At 55.2% G+C, this 24,421-nt stretch overlaps 2 protein-coding genes across 2 annotated transcripts in view; both read left to right on the top strand.

Moving 5' to 3' along the window:
* LAD1 (ladinin 1) overlaps nt 1-1,020 on the top strand; it is a 13,353-nt gene extending 12,333 nt beyond the window's left edge. Inside the window, 1 exon segment of the mRNA XM_009994322.1 lies at nt 946-1,020. Within this exon segment, the coding sequence (XP_009992624.1) occupies nt 946-1,020 (75 nt within the window).
* Nucleotides 1,021-3,691: 2,671 nt separating this feature from the next.
* TNNT2 (troponin T type 2 (cardiac)) lies at nt 3,692-13,736 on the top strand. Its single transcript, XM_009994168.1, has 17 exons — nt 3,692-3,729; nt 4,685-4,695; nt 4,819-4,836; nt 5,464-5,493; nt 6,242-6,319; nt 6,882-6,914; nt 7,399-7,434; nt 8,122-8,143; nt 9,071-9,131; nt 9,263-9,379; nt 10,386-10,463; nt 10,604-10,714; nt 11,105-11,214; nt 11,656-11,746; nt 12,275-12,315; nt 12,990-12,995; nt 13,688-13,736. The coding sequence occupies exons 1-17, from the start codon at nt 3,692-3,694 to the stop codon at nt 13,734-13,736; spliced, it is 930 nt and encodes a 309-aa protein (XP_009992470.1).
* Nucleotides 13,737-24,421: the final 10,685 nt, after the last annotated feature.

Below are 24,421 nucleotides of genomic sequence, written 5' to 3'. Positions count from 1 at the left end.
GGGGTCAGGTGGGACAGAGAGATGTCACAGCCCTCTCCCCACTGCTGAAGGGCCCCAACCAGAAGCAAATGTTGTTTGCACAGTCACACATGCTGGTGTAGCTTGGAGCTGCCTCATGGAAGAGCTGATGGCCCTGGACCTTCCCTCCATCTGAGCCAGAGACTTGGCCTTCTCCACCCTGTCCTTCCTGTCCCCTGCCCCCTTCAAGCAGTGATCCCTTTCACTTAGTGACACAGGAAAGGTGGGCTGGCCATGGCCCTGCTTTGGGGGTCTCATGGAGCTGAGCACCCTGTGCTGTTCCCCTGCTACAAACCCCATTTCCCTCTGGCCCTTTGCCTGTGGCTGTGCAGACCCCCTGGTCTCACCCTCCCGGGGTGCTGAGCCTCCCCAGGAGGGGAACCAGGTGCTCCAGGGTTCAGGCAGCCAACAGAGTGATGCTCAAATACTTGGTTGGAGCCATTCAATGGGCTTGGGCTGTGCCTTGAGCAACCACTGCAGTGTCCAAGTTTGGTGTGGGACTCTACTGCTGCCCTTGGCTCTGCTCCTGCTTGCTGGGCTTTGGGAAGAACTTGGGTTTCTCTGTGCCCTTGTTTGTTTGTTTGTTTTATTCTAATAAAACTTGCTATTTCTAAGAGGCTCCTGGTCACCTCTCTTGGGCTGGAACTGGGAGCAGTTCACTTCCTTTCTTCTGAGAAGAGGAAAGAAAGCAAAAAGTTAGTAACAGAGCCCTGGGACAGGCTGCCCAGGGAGGTGCTGGAGTCTCCTTCTCTGGAGACATCCCAACCCCTCTGGGTGTGTTCCTGTGGGATCTGCTCTAGGGGATCCTGCTCTAGCAAGGGGGTTGGACTGGGTGATCTTCAGAGGGCCCTTCCAACCCCAGCCACTCCACAACTCTGTGTCCTGGGAGGGTAAAGGCAGCCTGAAGCTCTTCCTTTCTCATTGCAGCATCTCGGATGTGGTGCAGTGGCCGAGGGAGACCGGGTAGGGGCTGTGATGGAGGGTCCAGGCCCCTCTCCCTGAGCCTTATCAGTGTCCCTGGCCCTTGGAAGTGACAGCTGCCTGGCTTGTGTCAGCCCCTCGGGCACTCGTGTATCTCAGTCTGGAGGGTTTAAAATAGCAAAACTCTGAGGCCACACAATAGCTTGGGCTTATATGGGCTCCTGGGGGGGAAAGGGGGAGCAGGGGAGGGGGCTGAGGCCACGGCTGCCGAAATAGCAACTCACAAGTGTTGCATTCCTTGCTGGGCGCCGGGCACATTCCTGCCGGCACTGCCCGCCCCGGGGTGGGGGCTGGAGCCCCCTTAAATCCTCCTGCCCCCAAAGAGCATTTCCCAGACGCCCACCAGCTTCCCCTCAGCTCCCCAGGATCCTGCCAGTGCCCCACAGCAGAGGTAAGTCTGGGGTGGTGGGTGCAGGCTCCTGGCGTAGGATGCTCGGTGGAAGGGGAGTTGTCAAAGACCCAGCAGGGATTTGGCTCAGGGCTCGTCATCCTGCCCAGCCCCCTCACTCAAGGATGTATTTTTGCCATGAATGCCTTCCCATGGATAAAGCATCAGGACCCCCTCCAGGGAGTTGAATTTGCCACCAGCCCAACACCTTCTGAACCAGCCAGACACCACGGTGGCTGAGAAGGATTCTGCTTGCCCTGGCTCTGGGGGAATCTCATATATCCTTATTCCTGGTGTCTCCAGAGGGGGCAGGAGGGATGTGATGCCCACGGGAGCATTGGCCCCATGGGATGGGTGAGATGTAGGATGCTCCTGTGCATGGTCTGACCCTGACACATGGGCAGGGAGCAGCGACGTGATCCACACTGGAGAAAATGCTCTGTGTCTGGGTAACCTGGAGGAAAGCAGGGACTGCAAACCCTGGAGGATTAACTCAGGCCCACAGGTATGATCAGCCAGCCCTGAGCTGATGGAGAGGAGGATTTCAAGGAGCGAGAGGGATATCTGGATTAATACACAGCAAATGATGGGAGATGTAGCTGCTGTCAAAAGTATGTGCAATGTTTCCTCTTCAAGTCTGCAGATCATCTGGCTGGGTTCTCATTCTTTCAAAATAACATTCAAAGCTTTAATGGAAAGGTTTGTCTGTGCAGAGGATGGAAAAATATTTCCCAGGTGTGCTTTTTCTCTTGTGCATCCCATTGACATGCCTGGTTTTGTTCCTGTTCCTCAGCAAATGCTCTGTGAGATCTAGTGATGAGAGAGGAGGTGAATGCAGGTGTAGAAATAAACTTTCACAAGCACATGTCTGTGCTGCCATGGCCAGGAGGGAGTCTCTGCTCTTGTGTCATGTAAGGAGCACAGGAATTCTTGGGTACTTCAGAGGCCACATGAAGGATTTGGCCACACTCTGGAGGTAGCAGAACCGTGCTGAGCCTGGAGGAAAAGCAGGACCAGGAACTGATGCTTGAGGGGGAGTGGAGATGGAGGGGATGGTGTTGGAGGGGGGTGCTTAGGGCCAAGCCCCAGCTTCATCAGAGGGAAGGCAACATGACAGCAGAACAGGCGGTGAACCCAAGGCAGACAGGGCTGAGTTCTGACTGAATTTGTCTCCAAAAAGCACTTTCTGAGTCATTGCTCAGAAGTGAGATTTGACAGACCCGTGCGAGCCATGGGTACGTTGATGCATCCCTCCTGGAATGTGCCTTCCCATGCCTGTGGGTTCCAGTTCTGGATTCAGCATCTTGCATAAGTGATTCCCAGGCCTGTCCTACCCATCCTGAGTAATAAATGTCTAACAGATGTAGCCGGGAGCAGTTGTTCCCAGACGCTGGGCAGGAGAAGGAAGCAGCGCTGCCCTGGGAACAGGTGGCTTAGCACATGGAGGTTATTTCTAGGGCTGCCTTGCCTTCTCCTGCAGCATCCCAGCTTTGCTGAGGTCTGGCATGAACGGGACCAGTGGACAGGCTGTGCAGGGCCTGGGGCTGATGCTCAGGGCTGATCCTGGGCTGATCATGGGGCTGGTCTGTGCAGACCGTGTGATGGAGCATCGGGTGGGCACTAGATGAGGTGGGATGATGAATAAAGTCCTCCTGGCCATGGCTGGTAGGGAGATGGATATGCTGGGAAGGTGAGCGTGGGTTTTTCTCCAAAGTTATTAGTCCTGTTGTTAAACCAGGCCGTGAATCATTCTGTTCAGCCAAGCTCAGGACCAGGAGAGAGAAATCCTTCTGCTGCATCCTGAGCCTGGGGGGCACCTGGAAGGCTGGGAGGTCTCACCAGGATCTCATCGTGTGGCTTGTGCAGGGCTGTAAATTGGCAATAATGAGATGTCCCTTGAAGTTTCTCTCTCGCAACCGAGCTAAGAATAGTCAGGAAGCAAAAGAAGTTGCAGGTGGTGATTGGGTTATTTTCCTGTGCCCTGAGATGGCAGCGAGAGGTGCTGGGAGTGCTGGGCACAGCCCCTGCCAGCAGCTCTTGTTGTTGTATCAGGCTGCTCCTCATCTCCTGCCTCCTGTTTGGGATGAGTGATCCTGGGGCAGGAGGGGAGGGGGGAGCCTTATCTCACTGAGATAAAGCTGTGACAGCCTGGCTGGGGCCAGCTCAGAGCTCTAAGAGCTTTGGAGAGGTGCAGCATCTCTGTGCTGTGTCTGGGGCACGGCAGGACAGGCTGTGCTGGGCCTTATCTCAGCTCCTCACCCTCACTTTTTCCAATCTGCTTTGAATCCTGCTAGATAACCAGGCATGTCGGACTCTGAGGAGGTCGTCGAAGAATACGAGCAGTAAGTGGTGTGTTTTTAAACACCTTTTCCTTCTCCTCGTTTCCACTGCCCCGCAGGGTCACAGTATTGCTTAGAGGTGCCTTTTGGGGCTCAGGCTCTCATCATTGCCCCACCAAAGCCCCAAATCCCCCCATCCTGAGCCTGTCTGCAGTGACAGTGCTGAGACCCTCAGCAGTGAGGAGCTTTTTATCAGCCAAAACATGGCAAGGGACAGTCCCTGCATCAAAGATGCTGTGGGCTAAACCCCTGAGATAGAGCTGGGAAAAGCTGATGTCATCAGTCTGTTGCTGGTGAGGTCTGATTGCCACATCCAGAAGGACCCTCATCACCCCCCAGGCCCAAATGTGAAGGCAAGGTTTGCTGGTGAGGGCTCCTGGGCCATGAGATGCTCCCTGGAGAGAAGGGGCTCTCGATCTGGGATACAAGACCATAGAGATGAGGCCAAATACAGTTCCTAATTCTCATCCACCAGCAGATGATGTAGATCTGAATCCTCTGAGCTTTAAATGCCACAACAGACACGTGTCTTGACAAGCAGTATGAGGCCTGTGCCCAGTGTCCCTGGCAGACCCAAGGACAGGCTGTGCATCTCCCCCAAGGTCAGTAAAGGACTTTGGGACAAAGGTGGGGTGTGAGATGCCCATTGCTAGGATTACAAGCCATGGTCACTTGATCTTCTCAAGCTGTTGTGCTCTGACCACTGTCAAAGTGCCAGCTGAGCACTTCAGCCTCTGCTAACTGCAGCTTTGCAGGGTGATCTGGGTCTTGTCCTGTCCCCATGGCCATCTCATGACATGTCACACAGCAGCCAGTCCAGCAGCCCTTGCCCATTGCTATGGGAAAGGGGAGCCAGCCCTGAGGAAATGTCAAGTTCTCCTTTGGCCTCACTGATGTTGGACACATGCTCTGTTGCAGCAGATCACTGTAACTCAAACGTTTGTGTTGTGCTTTGCAGGGAGCAGGAAGGTAAGACAACATGGAGCATCTGCAGCTGCTCTGAGGCTGAAGCTGAGAAATGATCAGAGCAACTTCAATAACCTGCATCTTCTTTCCCTCCCTTCTCCTCCGTGTGCACGTGTCTCTGTGAAGAGGAGTATGTGGAAGAAGGTGAGTGTTTCTCCAGCAGTTGCAAGAATCAAGAAACAACTGCTGTTGGTTCTGCGTTTTCCTTGGGTGGGTTGTGGTGGCAGCTCCTTGACTGCAATGGGTACATCATGACCAGGAAAGGTGGATGAGACCACTTTCTAGATTTCTCCATGGGAAACATCAGTAGGATCAAAACCAGTCAGAATTTTCTCTGGATCTCTTTTGTCACAGTGATCCCTTGACTCAAAACTGGGGTGGAAATGCTGGACTTGGGTGCTGGCAGAGGTGTCAGCCCAGTAACTCCACGAGAGCTGGAGCTTCAGCTGAATGAGTATCAGTGATGCTCCAGCACCAACCTGCAGCTGCCTCCATCTGCTGAAGAAGCAAAGCCCAGGGTGCACAGAGCTGCTCTGGGACATGGCAAGGCTGGGCCTTGGGGGCTGGGCGTTGGGTTTTGCTGAGCCCCTTGTGCCAGGCAGCCTGGGCTGCTGCAGCAAAACATCCTGAAGGTCCAATGCAAGGAGAGGCACAAGGGGGAAACCACTGCAGTGCTTGAGTCCTCACCTCATGCACAGTGTAGCTACAGGCCACAGCCTTATGGCATCTGACTAATCTCTGCACTTATTCCTTTCCCTTCTCCTGGCTCAGAAGAGGAAGAATGGATGGAGGAAGAAGACGGTAGTTATTGCACCTTTCTTTGTTTCATCTCTCCACTGCTGCTGTGAATTTGTCATGGGTTGGGGTGTCTTCCTCCTCTCCTTGGTTGGGAAATGGTTTTCTTTCATTCTTCCCCTTCTCTCTCTTGCTTCTTGCACTCCCCCCTTCCTGCTCTGCTGTGCTACCTGCTCCTGCAGCTGTGCCTTCCCTCTTACATCTCTCACCCCAATGTGGTTTGTTGTCTTCTTTTTCTTTTCCTTTTCTTGCCTTCTCTCTTGCTGCGGGACCACTGGCCTTCCCAGGACCTGTGGACTCCACTGGAGGACTCTTGTGGGGATACTGCTCCCTCCAGTGGAAAAATGCTCCAACAGTGTCATGACTGAGATGGCGAAGGTGCTGAAGGCCTTTTCTCTAGTGCCAGACAGTTTTGTTCTTCACTGGCTGGAGGAGAGAAATAGAAATCACTCCCTCCCATCCTGGGACGTAAGACCATGAGAGGGAATGAGGGACAAACAAGGACCTGGGTATAAATCCTTTAATTTTATTTATATTTTTTTTTGCCCTGCCCCAGCACAGAGAGCAGCCCTTAGGTAAAGGTTAGAGCAAAGCCCTTTGGTTTCTGAGCTGCTGCTTCTTTCTCCTGTGGTGCCATCTCCTGTGGGTCTCTCTCTCTTGGCCAGCTCTGTGCCAAGGTTGTCTTGATCCCGGGGTCCGTAGGGAACCAGTGGGAGTGGTGGCTGTTGGACTCATGCTGCCTGTTATTCCACAGGTCAGGAAGAACAGGTAGAGGAGGCAGAAGAGGAGACTGAAGAAAGCAAGGAGGAGGCTGAAGAAACCAAGGCAGAAGGTGTGTGGTGGCTCCTCATGACTGGTCTGGAGCCACGTTGGCTCCAGTGCTGTGCCAAGCAGGGTCTGGGATGTCCCAGCATTGTTGGTGGCTGTGGGCCAGTAACACAGAGGGGCAGCTCTCCCCTTTATCTATGGTTTCCAGTAAGGAGGTATCAAAACTGAGCTGTCCTTTCCTAATCTACCCAGTGCCTTGGCCCCTCAAGTGTGAGCATCCTGGTGTTCTCTGCTGGTTCTGATCAAACAGCTTGTGCTCAGCTCAGAAGTAATGCCAAAAATGCATGAATCCTGTTCCACCAAGAGGTCCCCATAGCCCTAGAGGAGGGTTTTCCAGAGCTGGGGTCATGCTCTGGTGTGTCTCAGCAGATAAAGACCACTGGTATTCATAAGCCATTTTTGGAGCAGACAGGATTGCCTGATGTCCCTGTCCTGCCACAGCTGGTGGGAAAGGCTCAGGTTCCACTGTGTGCCCCAGGTCAGGTGCCAGGAGCCCTCTGAGCTGGGGCCATGTGGCTGCCCTCACCCATGGGTGTTCATATTCTCCCCATTGCTGTTTTAAACAGAACAAGAAGATGAAACGAAAGCACCAGGAGAAGGTAAAGCAGCATCAGAGGAAAGGACAGTGTTGGCCATTTCAGACCTGATCCCAGTCCCCCAAGACCCTGGGCTCTTGTACTGGGGCTTTTGGTGTTGGATTCATTTGCTGCTGAAGAGAGAATCTGTGGTAAATGGTGGAGACCTTCCCTGGCCCTGTCCTCCTGCAGGGCTGGGGTAGCAGGAAGTCTGCAGGAGAGATGGATTAGTGCTGCTGAGGGAAGGAATTCCCCCAAAACACACAAGGAGGGGGTTGTACCACCACTTTCCCAGCCTCAGCTCATGCAAAGCTTGTCTGGGTTCCTCCTGGAGAGGACCTGGATCTCTCCAAATCTGTGAGCCAGGGTTATCTGTGAGGGACCTGCTCACAGTGGAGGGATGGAGCTTGGGTTTGCAGTGGGGATAAGCAGAGGGGACCAGCCTGCCTGAGCCCCCCGGTGTGTCCCGATGTGTCCTCTGGGAGCCAAAGCATCGTGTTTTCCACAGGTGGAGAGGGGGACCGAGAGCAGGAGCCTGGGGAAGGTGAAGTATCCATTTCTGTTCCTCTCTGGGGTGAGAGGGGCTGTTCCTTTGACTGTCTAAGGAGGTACCAGCACTGGGGAGGCCACATCTCCAATCCTGGGGTCAGTTTTGGGCCCCTCACTCCAAGAAGGACAGGATCGTGTCCAGAGAAGGGCAGTGGAGCTGGGGAAGGGTCTGGAGCACAAGTGTGAGCAGGAGCAGCTGAGGGAGCTGGGGGTGTTGAGCCTGGAGCAAAGGAGGCTGAGGGGAGACCTGCTGGCTCTGCAGCTGCCTAAGAGGAGGTTGGAGCCAGGGGGGTTGGTCTTGTCTCCCAAGGATCAAGGGATGGGACAAGAGGAAATGGCCTCAAGTTGTGCCAGGGGAGGTTGAGACTGGATCTTGAGAATCCTGGCAAGGGCTGTCAGGCCCTGGCCCAGGCTGCCCAGGGCAGAGTCCCCATCCCTGGAGGGGTTTCCAAGCCATGTAGATGTGGTGCTGAGGGACATGGGTTAGTGGTGGCCTTGGCAGGGCTGAGTTAGTGGTTGGTCTTGGTGATCTTGAAGGTTTTATCCAACCAAAATGATTCCAGGACTCTGTGACCCACAGCTCAGTTTGAGCTGCTGGGCCAGGGCTCTGGGTCATGGTATGAAAGCAAACTCCTCTGGGACACTAACGTTGCCTTTCTCTCCTGCTCCTGGGGACCTGCAGGTGAATCGAAGCCAAGACCCAAGTAAGTGTCAGTGCATTTCCTTTGGTGCAAGGTCTGACCCAGGAGCTGTGCCAGGACAAGGGGTCCATGTGAGGGGCTGAGCACCATGATCTGTGAAGGGTGTGGGACAGTGAAGCCTCAAAGCATGAGCACAGAGTGGGACTGGAACATGCAGAGACAAAGGAAACAAGCAGATAAACAGGGAAGATGAAGGGGGTCCTGAGAATGAGGTCAGGGCAGGTTTGGAGCATTTTGTGCCCTCCTGGGGGAAGCCCAGCTGCCCTGTGGCCCTGCAGCTGGAAACCATCTGTGTGCAGCCAGGCTGGGGGACACAGTCCATGGCCCAACCAGGGCCTCGTCTCTGCAGTTCAATCTGCCATGGGACACGTGCACCAGTGCCAGCATCCTGGGGACATGAGCACCTGCCTGAGGGAGCTGAGCCAGGAACCACAGCCAGGAACCTATGGATCCTCAAGGACCCTGGGATGCTGCAGTGGAGGAGGCAGATCTGTCCTCAGCTATGATCTCTTCATCCCTTGGTGTCTTTATGGGGCTCTGTGAGCATCTCCTGCCCTCCCTCAAGCCCTCTGAGGGTGAGAGGATGGTTTCCAGCTCCCTGTGCTGGATCACACGGGAGCAGATTGTTCCTCTGTGCTGTTTTGGGGGAGCAGTGGGGTGGCTGCCAGCCCCAGGGTGCCTGGCAAAGGCTCGTGGCTGCAGCTTGCAGAGCTATTCCAGCCATGTGGGCACCCTGTGGAATGCCAGAGGTCTTCCTCTGAAGCTGTCCAGCTGGCAACCTCCAGCAAGCAGCATTACACTTCCCTGTCCTCAAAATGTGCTCACTGGGACTGGGGACTGGGAGGCTCAGAGTGGGGGGCTGGATACATCAGGTCATGTCCCAGGTACCTGCTGCAGCCTCACCATCCTCCTGCTCACCTTCCCTTGCAGGGTCTTCATGCCAAACTTGGTGCCTCCCAAAATCCCAGATGGTGAGAGACTGGATTTTGATGTAAGTAGCACATGGAATGGCAGCCCCTGTGAGGTGACCCCTCACGTTGCTGCTCCACACCGTGCCCAGCAGCTCCTGGAGGGCTTCCCCTGTGGGAGAGCAGCCATCAGCCCTGTTTCTGCCTGGTGCAGGACATCCACCGCAAGCGCATGGAGAAGGACTTGAATGAGCTGCAGGCCCTGATCGAAGCTCACTTTGAGAGCAGGAAGAAGGAGGAGGAGGAGCTCATCTCTCTCAAGGACAGGATTGTACGTCTGCAGCCTCCGCCGCTGTTGCTGTTGCCACCCTCTGCCCTGTGGGCACACAACCACCTTCCTCTGCTTCATCCCATGTCCTTACAAGACAGAGCCTGAGATTTGAGCCAGATTTGTACCCCAGTGCCTGGGAATCCCCTGCTCTGGCTGCTGTGGTGCTGCAGTCCCCAGCAGAGCTGCACCTTCCTCCATGCTCACAAGCCCACACGCTCCCTTGGGTGATGCGGGAGATTTGCCCTTAGTGCTCTCAGGTCTTTTGGGGTCCGGGATGTGTTCCCGAGGACAGAGAGGATCCAGATTCCCTGGGGTGTCCAAGCCAAGGTGCTCTCCTTCCACAGGAGAAGCGGCGAGCAGAGCGGGCAGAGCAGCAGCGGATCCGCAGCGAGAGGGAGAAGGAGCGTCAATGATGTAAGTAGCCCATGTATTGGCAGCCCCCGTGAGGTGACCCCTCACGTTGCTGCTCCACACCGTGCCCAGCAGCTCCTGGAGGGTTTCCCCTGTGGGAGAGCAGCCATCAGCCCTGTTTCTGCCTGGTGCAGGACATCCACCGCAAGCGCATGGAGAAGGACTTGAATGAGCTGCAGGCCCTGATCGAAGCTCACTTTGAGAGCAGGAAGAAGGAGGAGGAGGAGCTCATCTCTCTCAAGGACAGGATTGTACGTCTGCAGCCTCCGCCGCTGTTGCTGTTGCCACCCTCTGCCCTGTGGGCACACAACCACCTTCCTCTGCTTCATCCCATGTCCTTACAAGACAGAGCCTGAGATTTGAGCCAGATTTGTACCCCAGTGCCTGGGAATCCCCTGCTCTGGCTGCTGTGGTGCTGCAGTCCCCAGCAGAGCTGCACCTTCCTCCATGCTCACAAGCCCACACGCTCCCTTGGGTGATGCGGGAGATTTGCCCTTAGTGCTCTCAGGTCTTTTGGGGTCCGGGATGTGTTCCCGAGGACAGAGAGGATCCAGATTCCCTGGGGTGTCCAAGCCAAGGTGCTCTCCTTCCGCAGGAGAAGCGGCGAGCAGAGCGGGCAGAGCAGCAGCGGATCCGCAGCGAGAGGGAGAAGGAGCGTCAAGCCCGCATGGCCGTGAGTCTTCTGGGTTCGGGTGGTCCTGGGCACCACACGCCAAGCCACGGAGCACAAGGGAGCGTGAGCTGTGTGCTGCACACAGGCTGGTCCGTGAGGCCTCTGTCCACCCACTCCTGACCCGCTTCTGACCCTGGCAGGAAGAACGAGCTCGCAAGGAGGAGGAGGAGGCACGGAAGAAGGCTGAGGAGGAGGCACGGAAGAAGAAAGCTTTCTCCAACATGCTGCATTTCGGAGGCTACATGCAGAAGGTAGGATCCCACCCTGGGCAGCTGCAGGGAAACCACTGATGCTCCAGGGAAGGGCTCAGCCATGGGCTGGCCTCTCAGCACCCTACACGTTCTCAGAACTGGTGGGCTGTGGTTTCTACAAGCAGAAGAAGACTGGCTGCTGCTGGTGGGTCACAGCTCTCACTTTGGTCAGAGGGCCAAAGTGAGCTGGGAGCTCTGCTTGGCAGATGCTGGCGAGGCCAGATCCAGCCTTGGCACAGGGGTGGGGATGGGGCAGTGTGTCTTGTCCACTATTGCCACAATATCCTTGAGGAGCTTCTGAAGTCCCAAAAGCTGAGGGTGTTGGGGGCAGAACTGGGGACAGGGGTAGAGCAGATTTTCTTCCCTCCAATGGGCTGGTGGTTTCCTCAGTCAGAGAAGAAGGGCGGGAAGAAGCAAACAGAGCGGGAGAAGAAGAAGAAGATCCTCAGCGAGCGGCGGAAGCCCCTGAACATTGACCACCTCAACGAGGACAAGCTGAGGTGAGCACAGGCTGCAGGAGGGATGCTCAGGATAGGGGCTCTGCTTTGGGTCCCACCTCCCAGTACAGGATCCTGGGCCGGGCTGGGCTGCCCGGGGCTTTCAGCCCAGAGCAGAGGGTGGTGGCAGGGCTGGGAGAGGGGCTGTGACAGCCCGGGGGGACATGGGCTCTGGGACTCGAGGGCCAGCCCTGCTGCTGGTAGCGCTGGCCATCAGAGGGAGCCCTGCTCACACGCGTGGGGCGTGCGTGTCCCCATCCATCCCCATCGGGGGTTCTGGTCCACACGTGGGACTGGCTACTATGTCCTGGTCTGGGCACGGAGCCTGCAGAGACCTGTCCTGGGGGAGCATGATGATGGTGGCATCACTGCCCAGTCCCTGCAGGGAGCTCCCCGAGAGCCACATCCCTTCTCTGCACTGACATCAGCTGGCTCTTCCCACAGGGACAAGGCCAGGGAGCTGTGGCAAACCATCCGGGATCTGGAGGCTGAGAAATTTGACCTGCAGGAAAAGTTCAAGCGGCAGAAATACGAGGTGAGCCGGGAGGTTCTCCATGTCATGGCCTTGCTCTCCCTCCGTGTGCTTGGCTGCTCCTTCTGCTGCCCAGTTAGGACCTGAGGTGGATTGTGTGATTGATGGTGCTGTCAGGACAAGACTGTGTCCCCCCTTGTGCCTGGGGTGACAAACACCCAAGATCCTCCACCCCACTGAAAGCAAAGCCATGTCTGTCTCCCTTTTAGAGATGAGCCAGCATCAACCCAACCCCCCCAGTGGTTTCCAGCCACCTGGGCAAGGGTGGGCACACAGCTGGGAAGTGCTGGAGGCTGTGGCAGCCGGTGCCACGGGCTGTGTGGTGGCCCTGTGACCTCCTAGTTCCTGGGGACATGTGCTTTGCACCACAATGGGCTCCCTAGTGCACTGCCCATCACAGCCCAGTGCTAAATCCCACCATGGGTAGCTGGAGAAGGGAGAGCAGGGATGGATCTTCACCCTCACCCTTGTCCCTGGTCAGGGGTGGGGCATCTTGCCAGACCTCCCCACCTGCCTGTGCTTCCCTTGCAGATCAACGTCCTCCGGAACCGCGTTAGTGACCACCAGAAAGTGTAAGTGCCCAGGCAGGCTGAGCAGCCCTGCTCAGCACCTCCTGCCCTTCCTGCCCCTGGCCCCACTTCCCTCCCTTTGTATCTCCAGGGTCTCTTGAACCCTTGCAGAGCTACCTCTCATCCTTCCCACTCCTTCCTCTGGTCCCAGTGGTACCTGGTGTTCATGGACCAGCAAGTCAGGTCCAGGGACCCCCCACTACCTCCCACCTCCATCAGCTTTCCTCTGCTCCAGAGACCCCAGCCAGGGATGGACCCCAGGGACACTCCACCTCTGTAGATGGAGTTGTGTGTCCTGGGGGGTCCTGCCAGCATCCAACCACCCCCATCCCTGCAGGGACTCTTTGCAGCACCTCAGGGGAAGGTGCTTGAGATCCCAGACTGTGCAGGATGGGAATTCCCATGGGCTGTAGGAGCTGGGCATCCCCTGCAAGGTCAGGAGAGCCTGTCCCTGTGCCCGTGTTCTCTGCACAGGACTGGGGAACCCTTTGTAGGAGGGTGGAGGTGGGTGTTCCACCCCCACCCTGGGGAGCACTATGCTGCTCTTTCATCCCCATCTGGCCCCACCATCTCACACAAGAGGTGCTCAGCCTGCCCTGTGTGTCAGGGAGCAGCATCTCTACCTGCTTACACCCAATCTCTCTTCTCTCCTGCACCACCATGGCCTGGAATGACAGCAAAGGGTGAGTAGGGGCATTTCCTGGGTGCTGTGTGTCTCCTACCACACGTGTGCTGTGCGGGGTGGCAGTGGGGCTGAGGCCAAGGATTGGCAGCCAAAGCTGTGCTGGTGGCCCTTAGGATGATAGGCCAGAAATGCCCTTCACTGTCCACCTGAGCCTCCTCCTCTCTGCTGACCCACACTCAGAGCAGTGTCTGTTCCCCTGATGTGGGTTAAGGAGAGTGATGTGGTGGGTCTTGCCTAACAACTGCACAGCTTCTGGTTCATGGAAGAAGGATCCTGCAGCCATTGTTATCCCTCCCCGACCACAGATCCAACCTGTTGGTTCTTTTCTGAAAGGAGGGAGAAACATGGGAAGAGCGCTTAGAAAGACCTGGCAAAAATGCATGAGCTGGTTCCCATTTGAGTCCCAAATCACTCAGGTTCTGAGGTGTTGCCTGGAGCCTCCCAGAGAATCATGGAACAGTTTGTGTAGGAAGGGACCTTATAGATCATCTAGTTCTAACCCCCCTGGATGGGCAGGGACACCTCCCAGTAGACCAGGTTGCTACTGAAGACCTTCTACCCCACGGGGCAATGAGCATCAGCCAGAAATGGCTCCGTCCTCTTTGCAGAACCACTGATGGCACCCACCTTGTCCTCCCCTTTCAGGGTCACTCAAGCCTTTTAACATGTGCTTTTCTGCTTTGCTTCCAGGCCAAAGGCTGCCCGTGGAAAGACCGTGGTGGGTGGACGGTGGAAATAGGTGACTCAGGAGGTGAAGGAGGCTCAGCCATGGAGAGGTGCGTGGCCTTTTGGCCAAGCAGTTGGCTTCCCCAGGTCGTGGAGCCTGCACCACACGCCCACCACCCTCCCACCACACGGGGCTTTGCACAGACCTTGCTGCAGACCCTGTGCTGTCTGGGTGGGCAGATGCTTCACGAGGTGCTGTTTCTCATCTCCACACCCCCAACTGATGTTGTGTCTGTAAATAAAGAGAACGGTGAGGGATTGAGGGTGTTGTCTCCATCCTGAGCCCAGAGGACAGGGCAGTCTCAGCAGAGCTTGGCTGAGCAAGCACAGCTGCAGACCTGTTCCCTGGGATGCAAGAGTTTGCAGCAACCATCCAGGACCTCCTAAATAACACGTCCCCTTGACTCACAGCATCTCACCCTGCAGCCCTTGGGAAGTTTTATAACAGACCTCAGGGGTCTGACCTGCTGCAGTTTGGGGTAATCCTGGTTATGGCCACTTGAGTTTCTGCTTTTGCTGCACCAGAAGCCCCCTCACTCCTCTCTGTGTAACCAGGGTTAGCCTTGAAGGACAGCATGGATAGAGGCACTGCTCCCAAGCCTCTTGATCCATGGATTATCCACAAACTTTGCTTTCAGGCCATTTTATTTCCTATTTTTACCTCTTCTTCAAGGACCCAGACCAACTGTGTTTACCTCCTCTGTGTGTTTCTGAGAGCTTGCAACAATGACTGGAGATGAATCAGTGTAGGGACCATTTCTCTGTCCTTTCAAGCCTGCAGATCTCTCCCATTCAGTTGTAGACATCCTTGTAGCACGTTCCCACATGCAACGCCCATGGGTGCATATCAGCTGCATAATCCCAAGTGTTCCTGGTGCATGGGTTGGGACCACCAGCCAGCAGAACACACTAGCCTTGCATGTCCATTTAATGGGGCAAGTGGTCTCATGGTGAGGCATTTCCTAGAGCAGTGGGGAAGGGATGGATGCACAGGATGGGGGATCTTCAAAGGCTTCTTGTCTCTTGGAAAGACATTTTGTCTCCACTTTTGCCTGGGCTGCCTGTCCTCCCTGTTCCAAACCTGATGATGTGAGGGCATCCCACAGGTTTCTCCCTTGTGCTGCCAGTTGAATGGCAACTTGTTTGGCTGGTTTCAACACACTCCATTGGGTCTGGGGGGACAAGGCTCTGAGAAGCCTCAGCTTCAGTGAGACAGCAGGTGGGGGAAACCAGCTGCCTACCACCAGTCTCCTCAAAGATGGAGTGTGGAGGGATGTACCTGACCCCTTATTGGGACAATGAAGGGCAACAGGGCTGGGGAAGGGTCTGGAGCACGAGTCTGATGAGGAGCAGCTGAGGGAGCTGGGGGTGTCCAGCCTGGAGCAAAGGAGGCTGAGGGGAGACCTTCTGGCTCTGCAGCTGCCTGAGAAGAGGTTGGAACCAGGGGGTTTGGTCTTGTCTCCCATGGAACAAGGGGTAGAACAAGAGGAAATGGTCTCAGGTTGTGCCAGGGAAGGCTTAGGTTGGATTTTGGGAACAGCTTCTCCATGGAAAGGGTTGTCAGACCCTGGCCCAGGCTGCCCAGGGCAGGGGGGGAGTCCCCATCCCTGGAGGGGCTTCAAAGCCCTGTAGATGTGGTGCTGAGGGACATGGGGCAGTGGTGAACTTGGCAGGGCTGGTTGGACTTGATGTTCTTAAAGGCCTTTTCCAACCCAAAAGATTCTGTATGACAAAAGGGAAGCACTGGGGCATGAAATACCCAAGGGGAGGTTGAGTGAAGGTCCAGCAAGTCACATTCTCACCCAGCCTCACGTCTCCCCTGGGAGAGAGGAGCACTCAAGGCAGAGAGATCTGGCTTGGGAAAAGCCATCCCCTGTTCCCAGGCTCTGGAGGTTTGCCCTGCAAACCCTTCCAGCAGGCAGAGGCTGGTGCCCAGTGCCCTGCTGCTCTGCCCGGCCCCGCGGGGCGGCAGCGCCCAGGGTGGGGGCACCGAGACACTCCCTGCTTCCCACAGGGCTGCCTGTCTCGGCAGGTGCTGGCCCCTCGCCAGCCCCCGGCCCGAAACCGGCAGGTTCCCTCCCTGCCTGGCACCTCCCTCCCCGTGCCTGCTGCTCGGTGGCACCGCCGAGTCAGCACCCGGCCCCGCACCCACCCTCCCTGCTCCCTCTCCCACCCGTGTCTCGGCCTTTCCCTCGTGCCCCGGCAGAGCGGAGCATGGAGGAGAATGCAGAAACCCTCTGGGATATGCCAGGGTGCCCTGGGGCCTTCACTGGGGTCCAAAAAGGTGCTGGTGTCACCCCAGGTGCTGCAGTGGGTTGTGCCAAGATTTGCTGGAGCGTGGAGAGTCTCAGCAACGTTTTTGCCTCAGCCTTCACTGGCAACCCCTCTCCTCACAGCTCCCATCTTGCTGGCCCACAGGATGCCGAGCAGAGAGACAAAGTGCCCCCCACTGCAAGGGAAGGTAAGGTTGGTGACCACCTGAGGAACCTGAGATATACAAGCCCACGGGACATGATGAGGTACATCCCAGAGTCCTCAAGGAACTGGGGAGTGTAGTTGCCAAACCAGTGTCCATGATGTTTGAGAAGTCCTGGCAGTCGGGTGAAGTCCCTGGTGACTGGAAGAAAGCAGATGTTACACCCATATTGAAAAAGGGTAGAAAGGAAGACCCTGGGAATTACTGACCTATCAGCCCCACCCCTGTGCATGGGAAGATCATGGAACAGATCCTCCTAGAGGACTTGCTAAGGCACCTGGAGGACAAGGAGGTGATCCAGGACAGGGGCATTGCCTGGCCAACCTAGTGGCTTTCTACAACAAAGTGACTAGATCTGTTGACCAGGGAGAAGCAGTGGGTGTCACCTGCCTGGACTTCTGCAAGGCCTTTGACACGGCCCCCCACAACAGCCTTCTCACTAAATTGGGGGGATACGGGTTTGATGGGTGGACTGTTCAGTGGGTGAGGAACTGGCTGGATGGTCGTGCCCAGAGGGTGGTGGTCAATGGCTCTGAGTCCAGGTGGAAAACAGTGACAAGTGGTGCCCCTCAGGGGTCAGTGCTGGGCCCAGTGTTTCATATCTTCACTAACCATATTGGTGGTGGCATTGAGAGCCCCCTCAGCAATTTGCTGACGACACCAAGGTGGGTGGTGTGGTCAATACACCAGGTGAATGGGATGCCATCCAGAGGGACCTGGGCAAGCTGGAGAAGTGGGCCCAGGTGAACCCTCCAGAGGGACCTGGACAAGCTGGAGAAGTGGGCCCAGGTGACCCTCATGAGGTTCAACAAGGCCAAGTGCAGGGTCCTGCATCTGGGCAGAGGTAACCCCAGCTGTGAACACAGGTTGGGGGAGGTCACACTGGAGAACAGCCCTGTGGAAAAGGACCTGGGGGTCCTAATGGATCAAAAGCTGGACATGAGCCACCAATGTGCAGCTGCAGCCCAGAAAGCCAAGCACATCCTGGGCTGTATCACCAGAAGTGTGGCCAGCAGGTCAAGAGGTGATTCTGCCCCTCTGCTCTGCCCTGGAGAGACCTCCCCTAGAACACTGCATCCAGCAGTGCCCCCAGCACAAGGAAGATGTGGAGCTGTTTGAACGTGTCCAGAGAAGGGCCATGAAAATGATCTGAGGACATCTCATCTGGGATGAGGACAGGCTGAGGGAGCTGGGGTTGTTTAGTCTGAAACAGAGAAGAGGGACCTCACAGTGACCTTCCAGGACCTGAAGAGGCTCCAGGAAAGCTAGAGAGGGTCTTTTTGCAGGGCCTTGCAGTGAGAGGACAAGGGGTAATGATTTCAAGATGAAAGAAGAGAGATTTAGGTTAGAGATCAGGTATAAATTCTTCATTGTGAGGGTGGTGAGAGCCTGGCCCAGATTGCCCAGGGAAGCTGTGGCTGCCCCATCCCTGGCAGTGTTGAAGGGCAGGTTGGATGGGGCTTGGAGCAGCCTGGGCTGCTGGGAGGTGTCCCTGCCCATGCAGGGGGGTGGGACTGGATGATCTTGAAGGTCCCTTCCAACCCAAACCAGTCCATGATTCTATGATCCCGCCATGTGTAGCACAGTTTTGCAAGTAGGTGACTCTCAGATCAGTGCTGAGGGACAGGGTGCACTGCAGAGTGAGGGACCCCAGCAGCAGCTTCTGGAGGGTCCTGCAGGGTGCTAATGACCTTGCAGAGCCATGTCATTGTGGAGATTGGCAGTGTACTAGTGTTTGCAGCACTGCTGTGTGGTCTCAGTGTCCCCACGAGCAGCAGGACCTCTGAATGCCAGATCAAAACACCAGTATCCTCTGGAGCTTGGGATAAGGGCCAGAGAGCTCTGCTCTTCCTTGGCAGGGCATCTTCCCAGGACCCAGGAGGTGGAGCATCCCCTAGCATGCTGCAGAGCATGTGAACATCCTCCATGCTGGGGTCCTTTGAGGAGCAGCCCCTTGGGCAGCACCTCTGGAGCACAGCACGTGACAAGAGTGTCTGGTCAGGCACAGTTCTGGTGTCTCTGCCAAGGTGATGGACAGAGATCAGGTTCTATCCAACAATCCCTGCAGGGCAGGGTGCTGGGATCCTTTGGCAGGTGCTGCAGGGAGGTGTGGGTGCTGGTGGGTGAAATACAGGGCTCAAGTCCTACAGGGAAGTGTGGTACAGTGCCCTCCCCAGAGTGATGCCAGAGTTCCAAGCTTCAGAAGCTACTTCCAGCCCAGGGTACAAAGCCTCCTCCAGGGTACTAAGCTGAGTGTCTGCAAGAGCCTAGGCCCCAGCAGACCTGTGTCCAGGATTCACCAGCATGTGCACCTCGTGGTCTGTTGATCAAACCCCTGCCAAGGTGCTCCCTAGAGTACCAGCACGTGGTGGAACTTGCTAGAACTTTGACCTGATGCTTAAGGCTGTGACTGTGCTAAGCCAGAGCTCTGTGTGAAAACTCAAAACCCAGGACTGTTACCAGAGCCAAAGCCAGGCAGAAACACAGCCATGGTAGAGCCTCCTCATGCCACCACCACTGCAGACAGAAGCAGCCTCCTCATGTCTCTGATCAGGTCACGTTATCTGGGGATGCTCTAGACAACACTTGAGTTGCTGTGATTGCTGCCCTCAACCACCTGGCCCATGCATGTCCCAAGGACCAGGGTAATGCATTAGCCCAGGCTACCAGCTTCATGGTCCACAAGGACCTGTGGGGCAATGGAGCAGCAGCTCTTGAAGCTGAAATGGTGCCAGGGCTCAGTGTGTCTCACCAGATGGCAGTGCAGGGCCTCTCACTGGCCGCAGCTGTTGGGACACCTGGTGAGGGATGCCCTTGGAGTGTTGCTTCCTTCCATCAGGCACAACATGATGTTTGACGTCACCCCATGAAGTGTGAGCAAGAGCAAGGCATGGAGGAGCCACAGAATGATCAAGGTTGGAAAAGACCTTCAAGATCATCAGGTCCAACCATCCACCCTACAACCTCCAACCACTAAACCTTCTCCCAGAACACCAAAATCTTTTTAACACCTCCAGGGATGGTGCCTCTACCACCTCCCTGGGCAGCCTGAGCCAGCAGGGGAGGTGTTTGGAGGGGGTCAGGAGAGTAGGGCCTGTCCAGGGCTCCAGACAAGCACAATGTGGGCTGCTCTAGAGCTGCTTTGCTCCTTAGTGCAGCACAGGGATCTGGAGGATTCTGGGACTGGAGAGGTGATGCCAGCACCAGCAGCACAGCACACACACCAAGTCCCATGCAGACAGTGACCCTGGGGCACACAGGGTCCCACCATGGGCTACATTTTCCCAGTGATGTACATGATGATGAACACCCCAGGTTTTCAGAAGTGGCAGAGCATGGAGCAGGTGGCACTGGATGGCTTTGCTGTGGTGGGGGTGAACTGTCCAGCATAGTGTGGGGCTTTCCATGTTCACCACCCATGAACCTTCAACTTTGCCCCTCCCTAGAGGTGTTTGCCCCGTCCCTGGAAGTGTTGAAGGGCAGGTTGGATGGAGCTTGGAGCAGCCTGGGCTGGTGGGAGGTGTCCCTGCCCATGCAGGGAGTTGGATATAGATGATCTTCAAGGTCCCTTCCAACACAAACCATTCTATGGTTCTATGATTCCATGAACACAGGCAACAGGGTGGCCTCCTTACACTGATCCACAGTGTCATTGTCCCCAGGGGAACTACTGGGGTGCCCAGCCTTGAGTTCAAGCCAAGACCAAATGCCAACAAAAGATGGCAGGAAGTGAAGCAGCACAACCTCTGCTGTCCTGCAGGTCAGGTGTAACACCAGGCTGTGTTTTAAGAGAGAAAAAGCATATGAATGTTGACTTTTGAAACACCTTCCAGACCTGAAACTCTCATCTCCAGAGTCCCAAGCCACACGTTGCTGTGAGCTGGGCCTGCCCAGCACACAGCCCTGCAGGGCTGGTCCATCTCCTTGTGCAACCACCTGATGCTTACAAGCTTTTTCTATTATTCTTTTGAAATGCCTTATAAAACTTTAAGTTTCCTTTAATACCTCAGCCCCGTAAATCACTACTTGTAGCAGCTAATTCCTAGGTATCAATTAATTGTCTTTAATTGCTTTAAGTCATCCATGGTTTCTGCTGATGTCATGGATGTGTTAAATCATCAATGAAGTCTTTAATGCACCCCAAGCCCAGTTGAAAATCTGAGCATTGACCTGTGTCCAATGACTGGTCCATGGGACCAGTCCTGCTGACACAGCAGCAGCAGAGCTCTTGGGTGGGAAGGAAGAGGCTTGAGCTGCTGTCTGGAAGCAGCATTTTATTGGCACTTAATGGAAGTCCTGCTGATGGCTGAATCATTGCTTTTGCATGTGCTCTCATGTCCAGGTTTCAGCTGAAGCTCTAGGTGTAAACCATGCTCTTCCACGGTGCAGGGCAGCAGCCACGGGCAAGAGCAGGGAGATACTGAGACCTACCAGGAGCACGGATCAGCTCTTTGGCCAGCAGTGGATCCATAAGGTTCATGACTGCACCACATGCCCTGATGTGGGGTGATGCTGGTGGTTTACAGAAGCAGCAAACCCTGCAGAGGTGGCTCTGGCAGAGCCCAGGTCAGGGGGCACCACAGATCTTGGGAGGTGGGGACAACTGGAGGGAGCTGGCACCCTTCCTGCACCTGCTGTCAGCCTCAGCTCCACAGATCCTGACCTATCTCCCCTCCACAAGGGCTCGTGGAGACCAAACTCCCCGGGCTCTGCTGGTGCACAAAGCCCTGCAGCAAAGAGCTGCCCTGAGACAAAAGTCAAAGCCTTTAGCAGTGGCTCCCATGGCACCACCCCTGGGTAAGCCCCAACAGATGGGTCTCAAAGCCCCACATTAGCAGCTTTGAGGATGTGTTTCTTCAGAATGTTCCTGTGCTTGTTACCCCTGCTGGGGAGGGTGGGGGCTGGGACCTCCCTTCTGTGTACAAACACAAACACACATAGAATCATGGAATGGTTTGTGTTGGAAGGGACCTAGAAGATCATCTAGTTCCAACCCCCTGCATGGGCAGGGACACCTCCCACCAGCCCAGGCTGCTCCAAGCCCCATCCAACCTGCCCTTCAACACTGCCAGGGATGGGGCAGCCACAGCTTCCCTGGGCAGCCTGGGCCAGGCTCTCACCACCCTTATAGTGAAGAATTTATTCGTAATATGTAATGTCAGTCTCCCTTCTTCCTGTTAGAGACCATTCTTCTTGTCCCATCCCTCCCTGCCCGTGTCCCAAGCCCCTCCCCAGCTTTCCTGGAGCCCCTTCAGGCCCTGGAAGGTGCTCTCAGGTCTCCCTGGAGCCTTCTCTTCTCCAGGCTGAACACCCCAACTCTCCCAGCCTGGCTCCAGAGCAGAGCTGCTCCAGCCCTCCCATCATCTCTGTGGCCTCCTCTGGACTTTCTCCCAAAGCTCCATGTCTTTCTTGTATTGGGAACCCCAGAACTGGACCCAGCCCTGTAATGGGGTCTCCCCAGAGTGAAGCAGAGAGGGAGAAGACCCTCCCTGACCTACTTGTCACACAGCTGGTCACACAACCCAGGACATGGGTGGTTTCTGGGGTGCCAGTGCACATTGCTGGCTCATGTTGAGCTTCTCACCACCCAACAGCCCGGAGTCCTTCTCCTCAGGGCCACTGTCAATCCAGCTGAGAAGGGGAAACATCCCTTATCTAACAGCCCAGAGGTTACAGCACTTGCTGGGGAGGTGGAAGATTGAAGCTCCTGTTTCCTCAGCTTGATCTGACCGTGGCTTTTAGCTCTGGTTTTTAACCCCAGTCGAGCTGCAGCCTCCAGACCTCTCTTTAAGTGGTGCTGGTTTGCAACTCCAGCCCCACAGACCTGCCACTGCTGTGTCAGGTGGTGGCACAGGGCAGTATTGACCTGACTCCATTGAGCTGCTCTCCTGCCTTCAGAAGAGCCAGGAGCTGCTCCTACCTTTTATCTGCACCTGTAAACAAACACAGTTGTGCCTTGGCAGAGCAATAAATCTAACCTGGATGTAATGACAAAGGCTTTGATCAGGGGAAAGACTTTGATCTTTCACTATGAACCTGATGCTGTTGATTAGCTGTGAAAATAGAGCAATTATGGTCACCTCGTGGGTGGCGTTGCAGGGCTCTCCTGTCCCTCCTCTGGGTACCAGGCCACTCCTTCCAGTCAAAATTGACAGAATGTGAAGTTCAACTAAGCTCTGCAGTTCTCAAATTCTGCCTGTTTTTTTTCAGACCAGCTTATTCTGGAAAAGGAACTTTTGGCTTTGAGAGTTTTTCCACCTCAGTGTTTTTGTCCAGGCCGGTGTTTCAGATACAAGAATCATCCCAGGAAATATTAAGGAGCATTTCTGAGGGCTGAAGAGGCAGGAGGACAGGTCTCCTCCCTTGGGCTGAGCATCTCATGGGTCTCTCCATCACCCTCCTTACTGCACATCCTCCATGGATGCCAAGTTGTGTTGGCTGCACCAAGGCCCCCACGTTGGACCAGCCACAGTGTGGAGGAGATCCCAGCATCACCAGATTCCTCTATGGGATCCCTTGAGACCATGAGCTCCAGCCAGGGCTCAAGGTGCTGCTCTCCCAGCCACACAGTAAATCAGAAACCATGGGTCCAGATTCACCCCAGCTCACAGCAACACTCAGCAGATGTACCCACAGTTCCAGAACTCTCCCAGCAGTGGGCAGAGATAAATATCTCCAGAGTTCAGTGCTGGAGGACCTGGCAGGCCAAAGGTAGGAAGAGGGAGTCCTGGCTGGAAGGAGCACTGTGACAGGAGGGGAACCAGCTCCTGATTATTTACTCAGTGGGTCAATTAGTCCCCTAAATTCCTGAGCCCTGAGATTAACTGCAGCTGTCCAAACATCATCCTTGTGAAGGAATAAGAACCAAAGGGATTCTGGAAATCCTTGGCATTTCTTGGCAGCTGCATAAAAATCCCAATTGCAGCTCTCAGGCCCCTGGGCTAAGGGCAGGACAACCCGCAGGCACAGAAGCCAATAAACAACCCAGAAGGAAGCCCTTCTCTTTCAGGAAGAAAGATAAATGATTCAGAGTCTTCAAAGCTTCTGTCCATCAACCAGGAGAGGAACCAAGGGGGAGCAATCACTGCCTGCTCCAAGTCCCAGCCATGGGTGACTCCATGCAGGTGGGCTATGGCACCAGCTGTGACCCTGGATGTTTCCACAGACTCTCATAGGCACAAAACTCCACCACAGGTTATTTTCCAAACCCCAGATTTTTCCAGACTTTTAAAATCTGGTCCTGTGCTCTCTGGAAAAGCATTTGGCCCATAAGACCTGCCTCACAGAGGGGAGGGTTGTAGCTATGGAAATGTTCTTTAAGGCTCCTGAAGTTTTTCATGGAAGTTGCAGTTTTTAATCAGGGTTTTGGAAGTTGCCAGAGGGGCAGCAAGTGCTTCCCCAAGGGGTCCTGCAGGCTGGGAGGGATGGATGCCCACACTACAGTGGGGAGGTTGTACCTTGATGTCTCAGCATCCTTGGGCCCAAGGTGTTGTGGGATGGGGGCTGGCACCTCTGAAGTGTGTCCTGGGATTTGGTGTCCCCCTTGGAAAGCCAAGCCCTGCAGCTGCATCTCCTCCCCAGCAGTCCCCCACAACCTGTGGGCTGCAATGTGCTGAGGATCTGGGCAAAGTGGGTATAATTTGATCTGTCTTTAGAGGTTCTCCCCCAGAGGCAGACCAGGGAAGTTTCCTCATGAAAATAGATATGCAGCTAGGCAGGAGTTTCCAAGACAAAATTCTTGGCCTGAAATATCTAAATTCTTTTGTAGGGTTGAGTCTCCAAGTTCATTTACCCATTAAAAAAATAGTAATTAAAAAAATGATGTTCTCATCTCTGCTTTGCTCAGGTAGATGTGACCCACGTTCTCCAAAAGCCAAGGACCTGCCAGAGAAGTCACATTCTTGTGGCAGCTTAATGGTTTGCCCAAAGGAAGGAATAAGAGAGCCAAGGCTTCAACACAGTTCCTCAACCTGGAGACACAGCTCCAAGGCCAGGTTGGTGGCACCCAAGGCTACATTAAGGAAAGCTGACTTGCCATGACAGACTCTGGCACGTTGTGTTCTCTCTGAATTAATGCTCATAGGAAAAAGGTGTTTGGAAATCAAGTCTTCCCCAGCAGAGTGGGATGAGCCCTGGTTTGGTGGAGGTTTGCAGAGGGACTGTTAGCTCAGCAGTTTCCAATTACAAGGAGGAAGCCACACAGTTGGTTTTGGGGCATTCCT

This window comes from Chaetura pelagica, unplaced genomic scaffold (assembly GCF_000747805.2).
Source record: "Chaetura pelagica isolate M959 unplaced genomic scaffold, ChaPel_1.0 scaffold470, whole genome shotgun sequence".
Lineage (NCBI taxonomy): Eukaryota > Metazoa > Chordata > Aves > Apodiformes > Apodidae > Chaetura > Chaetura pelagica.
The sequence above is the reverse complement of the archived record's forward strand: the minus strand, read 5'-3'. Positions and strand labels throughout refer to the sequence as shown.

What these genes read in the sequence shown, in the direction of transcription:
- TNNT2 (XM_009994168.1), top strand. Translation starts at nt 3,692, where the DNA reads ATGTCGGACTCTGAGGAGGTCGTCGAAGAATACGAGCA. An exon ending in TGAAGAAACCAAGGCAGAAG is followed by an intron (nt 6,320 to 6,881) that starts GTGTGTGGTGGC and finishes TGTTTTAAACAG; the next exon opens with AACAAGAAGATGAAACGAAA. An exon ending in AGCGTCAAGCCCGCATGGCC is followed by an intron (nt 10,464 to 10,603) that starts GTGAGTCTTCTG and finishes TGACCCTGGCAG; the next exon opens with GAAGAACGAGCTCGCAAGGA.